Source organism: Stenella coeruleoalba (assembly GCF_951394435.1).
Source record: "Stenella coeruleoalba genome assembly, chromosome: 3".
NCBI classification, from domain to species: Eukaryota; Metazoa; Chordata; class Mammalia; order Artiodactyla; family Delphinidae; genus Stenella; species Stenella coeruleoalba.
The window spans coordinates 153,970,428-153,987,452 of record NC_137148.1 but is presented as its reverse complement, the minus strand read 5'-3'; the positions used below and the strand labels follow the sequence as shown (position 1 = coordinate 153,987,452).

General features: G+C 56.5%; 1 protein-coding gene across 2 annotated transcripts in view; it reads right to left on the bottom strand.

Annotated features, from left to right (window-relative positions):
• Positions 1-11,246, bottom strand: part of UNC5A (unc-5 netrin receptor A) — a gene marked incomplete at its 3' end in the record, with an annotated part of 61,534 nt that extends 50,288 nt beyond the window's left edge. For both annotated transcript variants that reach the window (XM_079918062.1, XM_079918063.1), the window contains exon 1: positions 11,156-11,246. In XM_079918062.1, coding sequence (XP_079774188.1) covers positions 11,156-11,225 — 70 coding nt within the window. In that variant the 5' untranslated portion in view covers positions 11,226-11,246. The remainder of the gene's footprint in view (positions 1-11,155) is intronic.
• Between the last annotated feature and the right edge of the window lie 5,779 nt (positions 11,247-17,025).

Below are 17,025 nucleotides of genomic sequence, written 5' to 3'. Positions count from 1 at the left end.
AAAGGACTCTCAAAAATTGTCAGGGCAGCTGCAAGACATCTAGGTAGGCTCATATTCTAACCAGACATGCCCAACATGGAAAGATGGCCCCAAACCAAGGACAAAGCCACCGATGAGAGGCATGGACCGGAGAACCATGCAGGGAAGGGTAAGCTCAGGTCCAGCTGAAGCTTGTGGGAAATGCCAAAGCAACATGGGGCAGGAGGGGCTTGGAGGAGGAGGACCAGGGAAGGGTGGGCCTTCTGACTGGTTGAGGGGGCGGGTACTGGAAAGCTGGCCTCCCCACCCCACCATTTTACACCTGAGAACACTGAAGTGGAGAGGCAGGACAAACACTAGTAAGAAAGTACTGAAGGCCAGGCGAGATCAGGACAGGCTGACTGTTTGTTGCGAATGAGTTCAGGTCTCTTGGTCCTAATAAATTACACCTCAGGTCCTGGCACAGGGACCTGCTGAACCCTGCTGCTGACCTCTGAGAAAGGAGTGGGAGCAGTCTTGGGGCAGGAGATGTGTGAGCTGTGGCCTAATTTTCAAAACAGGAAGAAAGTTGTATTTGGTGAATGCATCACTTAGGTTCTTTGAGTGCAAGCAACAGAAAATGATTCTCACAAATTTAAGCAAAAAGGGGGAAGTACTGGTGAGAGATTGGGTTGCTGAGAGAAGGGAAAAGAGGCTTAAAAAGCAAGCTCTGAAGCAGGAAAGGAACCAGGATAGGGAAATTACTAACCTGTCTCACTTGGGCCCTGCTGCCAAGATGAAGGGGCCTGTCGAACACTGACTAAGGCTATACCAGGGGAGAGGTCAGGGAATTCTGATGGGACTGGGAATGGAAGCTGGACAGATACAAAACCCAACAAATGTCCACTGGAAAAACCACAACCTGGTGAACCCGATGCAGACCCCAGGAACGATTCTGGTAGTGCTTCTCAGTCAGCTGCAGATGACCAAGGGGAGCAGGGACACCGAGAGACATGCTGGAACCCCCAAGTACCTGTCACACCAGACCAGCTTCCCTTATCATAAGGTTACTGTTCTGATAGGTCAGGGCCGGACTGGAAACGGACTGGAAACAGTGTGTCTGGATTTAATATCTCAAGATCAGCAAATGGAGATATACGAACCAGGTGACAGCACATTTAGGGGAAGGCAAAGCCTTCTGAATGGCCAGCATTGTTTTCTTTTTTTTATTTTTGGCTGCATTGGGTCTTCACTGCTGCGCATGGGCTTTCTCTAGTTGTGGTGAGCGGGGGCTGCTCTTCGTTGTGGTGTACAGGCTTCTTATTGCGGTGGCTTCTTTTGTTGTGGAGCTCGGCTCTAGGGGCGCGGGCTTCGGTAGTTGCGGCACTCAGGCTCAGTATTGTGGCTCGTGGGCTCTAGAGCGCAGGCTCAGTAGTTGTAGCATATGGGCTTAGTTGCTCCACAGCATGTGGGATCTTCCCAGACCAGGGCTCGAACCTGTGTCCCCTGTATTGGCAGGCGGATTCTTTTTTTTTTTTTTTTGGTGGTACGCGGGCCTCTCACTGTTGTGGCCTCTCCCGTTGCGGAGCACAGGCTCTGCAGCCATGGCTCACAGGCCCAGCTGCTCCGTGGCATATGGGATCTTCCCGGACCGGGGCACGAACCCATGTCCCCTGCATTGGCAGGCGGATTCTTAACCACTGTGCCACCAAGGAAGTCTGGCCAGCATTGTTTTCTAACACAGCCGATTAATTGGCTAATGTTGATCCAGGCTTGGGTCAGCCTCAGGCTGGGTCCTTGGTGCTAGTCAGCATTTTTATTAAATACTTGGGTAAAATGTACTGATGACATACTGGTTAAATCTGAGGATCATGTGCCCATCCCTTCTCCATGAACAAGAAGCTGTGAGTGGTGGCAAACAGCCTGGGTAACAGGACAGTGACATAGGTGGCTTGGGCCCAGCTAACCTGTGCAACCATAACCCCTGAAAGTGGGGACTGGCTCACTCATACAGCACTTGAATTGGACCAATGAGGAAAGACCAGGACATTTGTTAGATGGCTAAGGGAAGAGGGATTCTCTCTTTCCCCCTGGATTGGGCCTGCAAGGATGTAGCCCTGGTAACCCTGGCAGATACCTTGGTACTGTGAGGGGAAAGGCTGTTGGAGAGTGGCACCAACACCCCCCATCCCCTGCCAGAGCAGAGAAGAGGGATGTATCCTGGTCACACTGTTCTCCCTGGATCCAACCATGCCTGAAGCCAGAGCTACCCCTGGCCTTTCAGTCACACATGGCAATAAATCTCTTTTTTTTTTGCTTAAGCCAGTTTGGGTTGGGTTTTTCAATATTTGCAACAGACACACTTAGTATCCTATGCTAGTCCACACCAGGGCACTGTGTCACAGTGGGATGCCCTGCTGGGACTGACATCCAGACACAGCTAACAAAGATGTTCGGGGTAGAGAAGGGGGCTTGGAACCTGCTACATGAGGAACACCTGAGTGGATGGGAGGTGCCTGGCCTGGCAAAGGGCAGATAGGGCCCTGTCTTAAATAACTGAAAAGAGAAAAGCTACCCTTGTGTGGCCCCAGAAGGAAAAGCCAAGAACTATCTAGAGGAGCTTACTGGGAAGGATTCCACTTCCCATAAGAAAGTTGCTCTGAACAGCCCGAGCCACCTGAAGATGTGTGGCCCTGGAAAAGTTGGAAAGCCGACCCCCAGGGGGTTTTATAATCAAAATCCTGTGGCCTGGACATCCCAGCCCAGGATTAGAAAGTACCTGCACCCTGGTGGTGGGATGGTGTGAAGAGGCAGGATACAGGGGGGAAATGGGCTCTGGGAGATGAGGGGATTAGCCCAAGATCATGCCGAGGAGCAAGGTCCCCTGACTCTCTCCAGTGGGCTTTCAAGTCCATGGGACACCAGACAAGGTCCTGACAGTAAATGGACACATGGGGCTTGGTTCTGCTCCCCGCTGGTGTGGGTGGGGGAAGTGAGGCTGAGCAGTAACAAGGTCCCAGCTCTGCCACTTCTCTGAGCCTCAGTGTCCTCATCTAATAAACGGGACTAACCTCACCTACCTCCTGGGTTGTCCTGAGGTTCTTATCAGATGATGCAGGTAGCGCCCAGCACCGGCCACGGCTCCTACCATCACCAAGGTAATTAAGAATATAAGGAACGGCAGTTTCAGCCACCGAAGCCTCCTCCTTTCCCCGCCGCAGGCTTCAATCCTCTTAGCAGAGGAGAATGAGTTTGGATGTCAAAGACCTGGGTTGGAACCCCAGGCTTGCTTACGATGCCCATGCGGGACCTCGGGAAGCCATGCCCTCCCATATCTGTAAAATGGGACGGACCACAGCGGCGCACTGGAAGCCTACAGAAGGTGCCCCAGAAATCTCCTCCTTTCCGCCGCGAGCTCAGCCTGGGAGTTGGAGCCGCTACACACACCAGACCGCCAGAGGGGCCCACCGCCCAGCTACGTCTCCGGGGTCTGAGGGAAGGCGGCGCCAGTGGGGGCTGCAGCCGGGCGGGCGCGGGAACCGAGGAGCGGCGGAGGCCGCCGAGCCGCAGTGCCCGGAGGCTGGACGTCTGCTCCCCCGGCGGCAGCCGAGCGCTCAGCCAGCAACTTGTTAACAGGCCCCGAACAAAGAGCCGCTAATCCGGCGGGCGGCCGCGGGCGGGCTCGCGGGCGGAGGGATCCTGTCCCTCTTTCCGCGCGGCCGCCTAGTTTACTGCGTGCTCATTACCCGGCGCCGGGCGGGGGCGGGGCCGCGGGCCAGGACGCGCAGCGCCCCTTTTCCTTGGACGGCCCCGGGGCGCGCCCCTACCCAGAGCCCCGGCGGGCGGGCGCAGCGGCTAATTGCTAATCCCCTGGGCTCGGGCTCCCATGGGCTCGGGCACCTGCCGCCCCGCGGCTGCTCACGTGCTCCGCAGCTCGCCCGCAGGAGGCTTGCCTCTAGCCCGCGACCCCCACCCGCCAAGCTACCCGGACAACGTGGTGGGGAGTGGGGAAGGCTCCGGTCACGCCTGTCACGCCGGGACCATAATGAATCACTTCTACCTGCCAGTGCCTGGCATCCTTTTTTTTCTTTCTTTTTTTGTTGGGGTCGGGGGCGAGAAGGGCTGGAAAGATGCAGATGTGGAAAAAGGCAGAAGCCCCTCAACTCCATCTGGTCTCTGCTCCAATAAGGAGGGGGTAGGGTCTAAATCGGGGTGTACCTCCCTGCAGGCTCTGAGCTGGACATGCTGGGGTGGGGCACGGGGAGTCCCACCTGCCACCCTGGCTGGGGAGGTGTACTGCAGAGGTGGGATACAGGGACCAGAGCTCCCTCTCCAAGGATCAATCTGGACTGACTCCCCCTCCCCAAACCTCAGCCATGTATTTGCCTGGAGCTCAAGGTGACCCTGAGCCTTCTAGAGGGACACAGCTCTGACATCCAGGCGTGCAGAGGGGCCTGAATCTGGGAGACTCACCCATCAGGGCACTGGCCCTTGGTGCTCTCACCATGGCCCACTCATAGGTGGGGAGTTCAGGGTCCCCTCCCCCACCTAAAATTTGCCCTTTGTGGCCTACTCTGGGGAGCAGCTGCCACTTAGGCCTCTCCTGATGGCTATGAATCTCCCTGTCTCCATCTCAAACAGGGCTGGGATGGCGCAGCCAACAACCACACCTGGAGAGCAGGAGGGGCAGGGGACTTCTATATGCCCTGCCCCGGGCGTCAAAGTGGGCAGAGAAAAGACACAAGGCCTGTCCCCCATCCCCAAATGGAGACCTCCCCTCAGGCCTATGCCCTTTTGCCTGGACCCCTAGCTGCACCCTCTCCCACAAAGAGGGCACCAAGGACTCCCCCACTCCCCATAGGAGAGGATGGAACAGTGCCCTCTGCCATATCCCTCACCAGCAATTGCTAACATTTATTGAGTGCCTACTGTGTGCCAAGATTGGCATGCCATCAGTCTGCCTAATTCACACATCAACACTGAGTTAGGTCCTCTTATGACTATTTTAGAGACAAGGAAATAAAGAAGTACAGGGAGGAGCTGGATCCACAGCCAGGACGAGGGTGAGGCAGGGGGTGCCAAGGGTACAAAATGTAAGGAGGCACTCACCCTCAGGGGCTGACCCTGTACTAGCACGACTTAAATTTTGCACCCTAGGCCCCTCCCTTGCCTCACCCTAGTCGGAGCCCTGGTCCAAACCCTGACCCCAGAGCCTGCCAACTCAACCATCCTACCACCTTCTCCATGTGCCTGGGGTTCTGGCTCCCAGGGGACCAACGACTGCCTGCAGCATCTAACATCAGTCCCTGGGAAGAGGGTGGGCCTTAGGCACTGGCACTCTGACCTTCTGGGGGTCCTGAGAAGGTCTGTTTTTGCCACTGGGGGAGTTCACCAGCTAAAGCATGACCCTGCTTCCTTGCCTGGGCGCTGGGACTCACAACTCCCACCTCTGTCTCACAGTCACCTTCGGCCCTGCTGCAACAGCCACGTAGCTCCAAAGCAACACAGGCAGCTGCTGCCAGTGTGGTTGGTGGCTTTGGCAGGTGCTGGGCAGGTGTAAACAATTCCTGGGGGAACCTGCTGCTGAGTGCACAGTCCACCCCAGGCTCACAAGGCAGCCTCTCTGGGCACAGCCCCCAGTAGTCATCAAGCCCAACCCTTTAGTATACAAAGAGGAAAACAGCCCAGAGAGGTTAAGTGATTTGTCCAAGATCACACAGCAATCAAACAGCAGAGCCCGAACCAGAAGTGATTCCATCCAGGGCCCCCACCCCTGCTTTGCTGCCATGTTCTGTGTGTGAGAGCTGATCGTCAGCACACAGTTCCAGGACAAGCTGAGCCCAAATCATCATGTTCACAGAACCCCCAAACAAAGCTCTTTGCACTGCAGCAACCGGTGTCTGAATCAGGCCCTGCAGGGGTGATGTGTGTATAGATGGGGGGTGAGTAGGGTGCTTCTTCCAACTAGAAGCAATGATTCCTCCTGAGGGCTCCTGCCTGGGGCTGGAGCAACAAGAGGTGAAGCAGCTTATACAGAGACCATCTTCTCTCGTATATATGAGCTTGGGGCCTGATGCATCTTAAGACCCCACCCTGTCCTAACTCATGTCCCTTCAGGTGCCAGGGAAAATGGAGGAAGGAGGCAAACGCATGCCTGCTCCATGTCGGGGTCCACCCTGGGTGCTCTATGTTGCCTATCAACTCGTAACTATAACCTCAGGAAGCAGACGTGACCCCATTCTACAAAGGTGGGAACAGGCTGGGGAGTAAAATTTACTCATCCTAGGTCAGGTGGCTTAGACTGAAACCGGGCCTGTCTGCCTCTTAAGCACTGCCCTTTCTACTAGACCTGACAGGAGGAGGGGGCCAAGCCTCCCCAGAAGGCAGGAGGACCCTTCAATGCCACTCTCATGGGAGCAGACAAGAGGAACGGAGGGCTGAGCCAGCAGAACTGACTGCAGGAAGCTGGGCGTCCATCTGGGTGGTGAGGATGGTCGGGGCCCAGGGGCTGGGCTCTGCTGGGGCTGAGCCTCAGGAGCTAGGAGCCCTGGGTAGGTGCCCACAGAGCCGCCGGTCTTGGTGTCAACTCCAGCCCTGAGGATGGGGGTGGGGCCCGAGGAAGGGCCACCCAGACAGACTGTCAAGGTCAGGATGGCTAATGCCACAGCTGGGTGCCCCTCAGCCCTAACTTCCAGGGGCTTCAGTCTGCAAGTCTGGGGGCCAGATGACATTACTTGCATGAGAAAACACCCACCTGGGAACATCTATGCCTGGGAGGGCTGGGGGTGGGCAGGGAGGTTCCTATTCTACATACATTGGCAAAGCTGTGTGAGGGACTCACACAGGCTCCCGTGAGCTGGTTTGCCATCCGTGTGTGGGGCGTCAGCTAGCTGGTCCCCGCCCTGGACAGGAGCCATCTACAGCCTCCCTGGAGCAGGGCAGTCTGTGTACAGGCACAGGGATGAGGAGGGATGAGGAGGGCTGCGGAGGGGACAGAGCAAACTTCTCTCCTTCTCCCCAGCTGCAAGAGCCCTCCCTGCCTATCCAGAGAACCCGAACTCAAGCAGAGGAAACAAAGAGAAAAAATAAGCATTTGACTGGCTGTGACTTGGAGCACACTGGGGGCTGAGAACCGGGTCGCAGTGCCGCAGACAGTGGCAATATGTGTGGGAAGCACTGGTGTGAATGAGGAGGTGGCTCGGGCCAGATGCCTCTGGCAGCTGCCCCAGGCCCCACGTGCCTTTCCAGGGCTGAAGAACCAGTACCTCTGTCCTGGAGCCCACTCAGAGCTCCTCAGTGTGCCGTGACCCCTGCATGGGTCTTAGGAGGAGCTGGGGAGGCCTCTTGGAGGGGGCTGGATTGAAGCTGGGGGCTGAGATAAGCAGAAAAGTGGGGACTGGAGGCAGCAGGGGGGCTTGGCCTGGATCTGGACAGAGCTGAGGATGTTGGGGTATAGGATGGGGAGCGTGGCTGGCTGGCTGGGGGGCACCAGGTTCTGCGAGGCAAGTACAGTGTGTGGAAGCAAGAGCTTGTCTGGGGGTGTGGATGCCCAGCCCACCAGCAGTCAGAGCCAGGGAGGACGCCCAACCTGCCAACACATCAGCCCAGGGATGTGTGGTGATGCAGGTGTTTCCTAAGGGCTCCTGGGCTCAGGGTTCAGACTTTACCTGCTGGCACTGGGGTGCCACAGAAGGCTTTCTAGTGGGTTCTAGCCTGGGTAAAAGGGGCATTAGTCTAAGTGGAGGAGGCACAGGAGGGGGATGAGTGGGGGGTGGCCACTGCACTGGTCCAAGTGAGAAAGGTGAGGAAGAAAGGGCTGGGGGAGGAGGGGACAAAGGAGGAGAGGGACATGAGCAAAGTCACAAGTAGGGCTGAGCTGGAGGACTTGGTGACAGATTAGACATGAAGCGTGAAGGAGAAGATTAGAGCCAAGAGAGACTCTAAGGTTTCCAGCCCCAGGCTGGGGGAAAAAGGGGAGGGGGGACAGCAGGGCCCCTGGGAGGAGGGGACTGCAGGAGAGGGTTGGCCTGGAATAAGCAGGTCTGGGTACGTTCATGAGACAGTGCGCACGCCTGTGTGTGTGTGTGTGTGTGTGTGTGTGTGTGTGCATCTGTGTATACATGTGTCTCTGGTGGCAGCCAAGCCCAGCACTGGGGCCTTTGCCTGGAAAAGTCCTCCAGCCCTGGCTGAGGGCAGCTTCTGCCTCTGAGACTTCATGGCTTGAGTCTGCAGCTCTGGGGCCCAGAGCAGCATGAGGCAGGATGAAAGGATATAAGACAGGGGGTCCTGGCCCCTGGCTGAGGCCAAAGTTGGCTGCTCAGGAACCAGGAACCAGGCCAGTCAGTGCCTCTGGGCTGGGGGGGTCTGGTATCTGGATCAATGCCAATCCCAGGCTCCTAAGGGAAGCCCCTCCCAGCACAGGCAAGGAGAGGCAGGTGGGCCAGTCAGAGGGCCAGCCCTCTTCTGGGGTGCCTGGGGGGACCCCAAAGAGCAGACCCCCATCCCAAGGCAGGGTGAGTGAGAGCAGTGTATCTCTTAGCCTTGAAGAATTAAGACACCTTCTCAGCAACCAAGTGCTCCAGCCTGGGGGTGGGGGTTGGAAAGAGGGGTCCAGGATCAGCCCTGAAGGTGGGGGAGGGGCCTGAGGAAGCGGCCACTGGGACAGACTGTTGGGGTCAGGATGGGCAGTGCCACGAGTCAGTGATGCCCCTCGGCCCCACCTTCCAGGAGATCCAGCTCCCCGTGGGCCCCGCCCCCTCAGGAGTGCAGAGATCTGAGACAGGGAAACACAGGTGTGTGCAGCTCACAGGGGCGGGGAGGCAGGTGCCAGCTGTGTGACTGGGTATGAATGGGAAAAGCCTGTGAGACACGTGGGTCCCTGTGTGCGCGGGCACAGAGAGGGCCCACTCAGGTAAGTGTGCTGAAGGGACAGGCTTTTGTGTGATATCAGAAGACAGAGGGTGGGCACTTAGCCTGGAAAGCAGGAGGCTTCAGAAGTGCTGGCCCCCGGCGCCCCCTGCCGCCTGGCCAGCCTTCCCTCCCTCAGCCACTCACAGACACATTTCACTGGTTGCTGTTGCCAAGGAGCTAAATGGGCGGTGTGGGAGGAGCCGGGGTCAGCGCAGGGCCAGCCTGCTGGGCACATGTGCCCGGAGCCTGTGGGGGCCAGCAGTAAGGGGCCCCAGATGACAAGAAGGGCCCCATGCCCTTCAGCAGCCCCTCACATGGGCCTGAGAGTTGATGCCCAGAGGCAGGCTCTGCTCCAGGGCAGCCCTGTGGCACGGGTGCCCACTGGCCAGCTCCCTCCGCAACCTTACACGAGGCCCCAAAAGGTGCCTCGAGACCCAGGAATGCGGTTCCCCCACTCTACAGCCTCCCAAGGAATCCACACAGCACCCCCGGGGCTGCGGCACCCTGACTCACCAGTACCCGTCACCGTCTCATCTACACACCCTCACCTGTGCCACTGCTCACAACCGTCACACACGTGCGGTAGGCCTACCGTCACACACGCTCATCTGGCCACACGCATACCAAGCCTGCACACACTGCCAACCCGCGTCATCGCCAGGGCACACATGGCAGCCCATGGCCCTCACACGTGCTCACGTGGGCAACGTGCAGATATGACCACACAGCCCTCTCGCAAGCATCTGACTCAGTAAACATGTCCCGGCCCCTACTGGGTATCTAGCAACACCTCCCTTGTGTGTGGAGCTCGAACACCCCCAGATCACCACAGTCAGTGGTGCAACCCGTACCCCTGAGCGATGCACACACTCCTAACACACACATGTGTGCAATATGAAGACGCGCCCGGTGGCAGTGCAGCCTCCCAGCTCAGTCCGGATGAGGAGGGGAGGTCACGGGGCAGAGGGGTTTGGTAAAGTGAGGATTTGGTGGGGGGATGATGGGGTGATGGAAAGGGAGAGAGAGTGGATGGGATGAGGTGGAGGGAGGACTGAGGGGGACAGGATGCAGAGGGTGGCCAGGCAGTGGTGGATGCAGGATGCACTATGCAGAGACCCTTTAAGGAAACAGCCATCAGCCTCAATCATCAGGCTGGTTTCTGAGCTTTCACTCATTCATCTCCAGTCAGTCTGGCTTCCCATCTCAGGAAACCCAATGCTCCCTTCTGACACACCTGGGATTAACAATGGCCTGGCCAGGCTCAGCAGCACCCCCACCCCCACCCCAGGGTCTCAGGGCAGCAAGAATCAAGAATTGCTAGGGCAAACTCCATGCTCCCTTGATCACATGAATGACACCCTCCCCCCACCCCCCCACCCCCCCGCCATACACATAGAGACTCAGCTCTGCTAAGTGCACGGGGGTCAGGCACAGACCAGGAGGCCCCCAAAAACTCAGCCTAGGTGGAAGCTCAGGGACAGCAAACAAAGGATGCAGGGGAGCTCCCCCCACCCCCAGGAGGTGGGCTGAAGGCTGAGTTATGGGGCAAGAGAGGGTGGCCAAAGGGACACGAAGGAAGGGAGAGGGTTGTTCAGAGAAAGGGAGGGGAGGACGCGGCAGTAGATCCACAGCGTACACCTCTGGCCCCCACACACCAGGAATGCCAAGAGCCACAGCGCGGGTCAGGGGCCCTGGCGCTCTGATTGTGCCGGCTACAGGGGCTGGGGGGATAGTGTATGCGCCTCCACGCCTGGGTGTGTGCGTGTGCGAGCGTGTGTGGCGAGGACAGAGGAGGACACTGTGTTCCGGACGTGGGCAGAGGCCAGGTGCCAAGCTGGGAATTGTGAGTAGCTGTTTGGGACAGATGCTGCCGGGAAGAGGTATCTTAACCCCCTTCCTCAATTTCCTGGGCACTTGGGATGTGGTCAAACCCCTCTAAACTGCTAACCGGCAAAGTCAGACTCCCCGGGGCGTTGATCTAAACCCCCGACCCTGCTCTGGGGCCGGGCAACCAGCAAACTTCCCCCGCCTGCAGGCGTGGGGTGTCTACACTCGCCAGCCCCACGCGCTGACAGCTGCTCCTGTACTTGGCAGAACCCAGGCTTCCGGGCAAGCGCGCGAGGAAGCTGCGCAGCAGCAAGAGGCGGCCCCCGCGTCCCGCCTCGCAAAGTTTGGCCCCCGGGGGCTCCCGGCCGGGTCCGGCAGCGCGGATCAGGGACCCCCAGAGCAGCGAGCGTTCGCGCGCACGGTCCCCCGCAAGCCTCCCCAGAGCGCGCGCATGACTCACCCGAGCCGCGGAGCCAGGCGGCGAGGACTATGCCCAGGAACGCTGGCCACAGGCCGGACCGGACGGCCATGGCCGCGGGCGGGCAGGCGGGTGGGCGGGCCGGGCGCGGGGCCCCGCGGACGAGAGGGCGCCTTTCAGCGCCTCAGCCCAGAGCCCCAGCTCCGGGCACCCCCGGGGCCCATTGCCAGCGGTCTGCGCTGCCTCCGGGCGGCCGGCTGCGGGGCGCACGCGGCGCGTGGGCTCCCCTGGGCAACAGGAGCGCAGCAATGCAGCCGGGGCGGAGCGCAGCGCCAGCCGCGCCGCGCACCGAGCCAGCCGCCGCGCTGAGCCCGCAGCCTGGGAGCCGGCCGGCGGGCGCCGCAAAATCCGGACTGGAGCACCGGAGCGGGGCGACAGCAGGGCGGGGCGGGGGAAGGAAGGAGGGGCCCCGCCGCCCTGCGCCGCGCGAGTGGGCCACCCTCCAGCTCCGGGGATCCCTCCCGGCGATGCCCGAGGCTCCCCCGGGGAGGGGCTGGGGTGGTGGGCGGGGAGGCCTCCCACCGCCCCACGCGATCTCCAGGGACCAGCCAGGAGTCTGAAACCCGGAGCGGATCGGTTCTCCGGATCCGGGCTCTCCCGGGCCCGCCAGCCGGCGCACAGGTGGCCCGGGAGGGGCCCAGGGCTGCGGCGACCCCGGCCCGGCGCCAGGCTGCAGACAGAGGCCCGGGGCAGGGGTGCCCGGGGTAGGTTCCGCTGCAGTTCTCTACCCCCAGCCCACCCCAGTCCCCGCCTCCCGGCCGCGCTCCGAGGCAGTCAGCGTGCCGCGGTACGCCACCCAGCCCGTAGCTTGGATAGGGGACTGCGGGAGAGCTCCCGGGCTCTGGCCCGCTAGCAGAGGTACGCGGGTAGGCGAGACTAGGCGCCACCCGCAGTCCCAGCCACGTAGCCTGGTGGACCTCAGAGTGACCCCAGGTTTCTCTAACCCCACGGCACCGTTCACCTAAGGAAAACAATCCTAGGACGCAGCGCAACCGACAGGGCGCGCGGTGTTTGCGCCCCGAGTGCGCACCGCGCCGGAGACGTGGGCGTGAAGGAACCAACCGGGCTTTGGGAGCTAGAGAGATCTAGGGTAGGGTCTAGGAGCCTCCGCCTTCTAGCTCTGTGACCTTGGGCAAGTCATGTTGTCTCCCGGAGCCTCCAGCAACGACCGCTGCAGGAGCCTCCTGTTCCCCATCCCCCATTCCCTAATCTGGTTAAAATAAACAGAGGGTTGCCTTGAAGGAGAAAAGAAATGACAAACACGCACCATGTGCACGGGGAGAGTGGTTAGAAAAAGAGAGGTTCCTACTCTGGCTCGGGAGGAGAATGGGAAGGGTGAGGGCACGGTCGCAAACTAAAATGTCTACAGGGGCCAGTCGATAATATAAATTGATGCTGCATGCTGGGCGATATAAGAAGGGTCTTCGCTTCCACAAAGAGATACGAGCTCTCCTGTATTTCTTGAAACACGAGGCCCTCTCTCGGTCTGTCTTTTGTTTCCCACTTTTGATAGAGAAGGGTTGTGAGAAATGTTTTGCTTTCCTCTTAACTCTACTGTGAAAAACACCAGCCAATGTCCAGATACATATCTATAGATGCTGGGCTTCAGTGCCAAGGAGGCAATGGCAGCGCTGGGGACTGGGCACAGGGTCCCATCTCCAGCACAGCTGGCTCTTCTCCAGGTGCCAGTTTGGGGGTGGGGGTGGGGTGGGGCCCAGTAGGGCCACATCTTCCAAATTTTCAATAAAAGCCATTGTATCAGTATATGAGATTTTCTGATTTCAAATTTTTAACTAAAACAATTTTGTTTTAAATTAACTTCATGTGAGCCCAGATGAAGATGTCCACAAATATCCACCAGCTCTGGGGTTTGAACTCTGTTTTGGGGATTGCTTGTGCATAGTCAGTGTCAAGGGGCCCTGATCTACCCAACAAGAGAGTGTGTGTGTGTTTTGTGTGTGTGTGTGCACGCGGGCGCATATGTGTGTGTTGGGGGGAGCAGTTACCTAGGCTGCTCCCTCTGGCATTATGCCCCACCCCACTCCCAGGAAAGAGGTGGGTGAGAGAGGTGAAACAATAGCAGGACCTGCATTTGGGGCCTCCAATATGGGGGAGATGATTAGGAACTGGGATTTGGGCACTGGAGGGAAGTAGTTGAGGATGAAAGACTGGGAATGGGGCTGGGGTATAAGATGATATCATAATGGTGTGTCCTGGACTCTGCTGTCTGCCTACATTTATAATTTGGTTTGATACTCACAGGAAGTCCTGTTAAATGAACATTATTATCTCCATTTTATCAATGAGGTAACTGAGGCTTGGGGAAGGAAAGTACCTTATGCCCAGGGAGAACCTTATTCAATGATTGCAAGGTTAGTTGAGATGACTCTGTGCAAGGTTTGATTTCAATGTCCACGCTCCGTACATTTTCCCCTGCAGTTTTTGCTCTGGGATTAGAATTTGGGAATGAGGTTTGGGGTACAGGAAAGAAAAGGTTCTCCTCTGTTCAGTTTGGTTGCTCTGGTCCTTTCTCTGGCCCTTTCTCTTCAGCCAGAATAAGATGGTTTGTGTAGCAGTCAAGATAGACTAGATTATGTTGTGGTAACAGTCCCCAAGTCTCTGTGGCTTAAATAAACAAAAATTTATTTCTCACTTATCCATCATATGGGTCTACTGCTGCAGATCTTCATCACTCAAGTACAAAGCAGCCACTCTTAGGTGAGGGAGAGGAAACGGGAGCTCTGGAAGTACACCCACCAGCGATCAGTGGCTCATCCCAGAAATGACACTTCCACTCCCAATTCAATGGCCACAACTGGCCCTGCGGGCCCACCCAAGAGGACAAGAGAGTGTATTCCTACCACATGCCTGGAAGTCAGCCACTGAAATATGTGGAAAGCAGCAGCGATGACCACAGCCTCTAGGCCCAGCATGACCTGCCCCCTACCTACTCTGCAGCTCTGCTTGTGCCCTAGCCATAGTGGTTTCCCTTCTGTTTCTTCAGCATCCAGATTCATCCTCACCTCCAGGCCTTCCTGTTTGCTTTCCTGTCCCCAGATCTTCACATAGATGATTCCTTTTAGTCACTCAGGTCTCAGGTCAGCTGTCCCCTTCCAAGTGGTGGTACTCAGGGCCATGTCAGGAAAAAGAGCAGGGATACCCTGTGGAGACAGGGGAGTAGACGTCTCACCTGAATTCTGCTTAAGAATCCAGGTTGGAGGGCTGCCAGGAAGGCCTTGTCTCAGACCCAAAGGTTGATGGCCAGATAGGAGGGCTCCTGACATCTCCAACCTCCTTTGCTCTTGAGCCCCAGACTCAAGGGAAAGGAGGAGCCAGATCCTGCCTAGGGGGGACCCTCCTGCAAGTGTCTGTAGCCCCCTTGCAATATCCCCGTGACAGAGCACAGGTTTCACCACCAACTGCTCTGCTGGCTGGAAATGTCTCCTCTCAAGGGAGCAGGAATCTGCCCCTCATTGAGTTCATCTTCTGGGGCCACATCAAGCATGTCTGCCCCCTCTTTTCTTCTGTTATTTTAGAAAACTTTCATTTCTTTTACTTCAGAACACAAAGTCTGGGTCTACCCTGGATTTTCTCCCTCCAGTGCTACTGTTGCTGGCACCCTTGACACATTGGCCCCCACTGTGGGATCTCTCCAACGGGACCACTCCTCTGAAGGCACCTCCTGAAGGAAGTTGGCACATTTCTTGCCCACATGGCCTTGTGCACCGCATGAGCAGAGTCCCAGTCAGCTGTTGATCAGTGACATCGTACTGTTAATGCCCACCAGACTGAGGGACCTCAGAGCTCGTGGTGAGGCCTTTGTTGACTTGGAGATGTGCCAGAAGCTCCTATGATGATGATTAAAATGCATATCTCCAGGCCCTGCCCTATCCTGGTTCTGATTCAGTGTGTCTGGGGAGGTGTCTAGGAATCTGTGCTTTTACCAAACCTATACCATCCCCTACTAGCTATTTTTACTGGTGCCAGTGGTCTGAAAACCTCGCTTTGAGGAACACTGCCTTAGGTCTTTGCCATGGGTGCTGCAAACAACAGGGTGTTACCCATTTACCCTGGGTCACTGGCTTTCTGAATTTAAATTCAGAGACTTCAATTCATCCCAGTTCCATTCCATTGTATTACATCTAATCTCTCTTTCCCATATGGAGCCATCTCAGGATGTGGAGGCTGTCAGGCAGGGGACTTGATATTTTCTTCAGCTTCCTGTCATTCCCAGAAGAGAGCGGGAAGTCATATATACTTTCAATCAAGTCCTTACGAAACAGGTGGCTCAGGGCAGAACCAAGGACAGATATCGTGGCTCCCCAATCTACACTACCTGCAAGTTGCACTGGGACAATAAGTCAGCTTCTCTTTCATCCACTTGGGAAACCTCTGATCACACCATCCTTCAGCTCACATATAACTGCCGCATCCACAAAGATAAATGGAAATACCCTGCAGAATCCCAGACTCATGAGCCTCCTGCTTTGCTTTGATCTACCAGGCCAATAACCCAATCAAAGGAAATCAGTTTGGCAGGAACGACTTGTTCTTGGTGATCCCAGATTGGCACTTGATGATCTCTGCCACGATTCCAGCATTCATATCTGCCCACTGCTTAGCATCTAGTTTCTGTCTTCTGAAAGCAGCATCTTCCCATCTTTCCTTTGAGGGATCACCCCTCCCCACCATCAGTGCATGAGATTCATGTGGGACTACCCCACCCCAGTTCCAGAGTATGGCACAATGCTTCAGGACCCAAAGCATCCACTATTCCCTGAACAATGCAATTCATGAGAGGATGCACATATGACCCAAGCCAAGCCACTGAGGCTCAGTTCTAGGACCTTTGTTGGAACTAAGGTGAGAAAGAATTTCTTCCTTACTGGACTTGAAGAAGGAAAGAGGTGATCCTGGGACTGCCATCATGTGAGGAGCACATGCCTGAGACTAAATCTTGGGCAGGGAAGAGCAGAGCCTGGAGAAGGGAGAAGGGCTGAATCCTGGTTCTTTGTTCAACCCCCCTGGATCCAGCTGCTCCTGAAGCTACCAGATACACCCCTGGTTTTTCAGTTGCATGAGCCCTTTTTTGTTGTGCTGTTTAAGCCCATTTGGGTTTCTGTCATTTTCATTTGAAAGAATGGTACGGAATCATCTTTTATAAAAATCTGTTCTAGAGCCTTGCATAGGATAGAGCAAGCACTTATTAGTGCCTAGTGCTTGCAAGTCTCAGTGTTGCCCATTGGGGGAAACTGCGGCCTATGGGAGAAGACATAAATGTCCTTCTAGTTGTACATTAGAGTGTAATGAGAGCCCGGTTATAAGACAAGTGAAGAATGTGTAGAGATTGAGAGGGGAAAGAGAGCTAGAAACACACCCCTTCACAGGACCCCCAGCAATATCTGGACCAGTCCCTTCCACACACAGAATACCAACATCAACCCATGCCTTGAATCCAACACAGACACACACACACACACACAGACACACACACACAGCATGCAAACATCCACTCACTCTCTGCTCCTAACACAAATACACTTCCTACACCCAACTCAAATCACACAGAGGCACACAATCAATAATACCATCAATCAATACTGAATCAATATTGGGCACAGTCAATAAAAACACATACTTTCTCTGTATATATTTACATACATATAAAAACACTTCCAGACATCCCCAATTCTTTCCTGCACAGACTATTTTCGTGTCCATTCTCCATGCAGCCCCATGCTACTGAGAACTTTGTGCCTGGGACTCTCCTGTGCCTCAGCGCATGAAGTGAGATCTTTTCACCGTGGGGCCTTCAGGACCAAGGACAGCGCCTGGCATTTCTTGAGACTCAC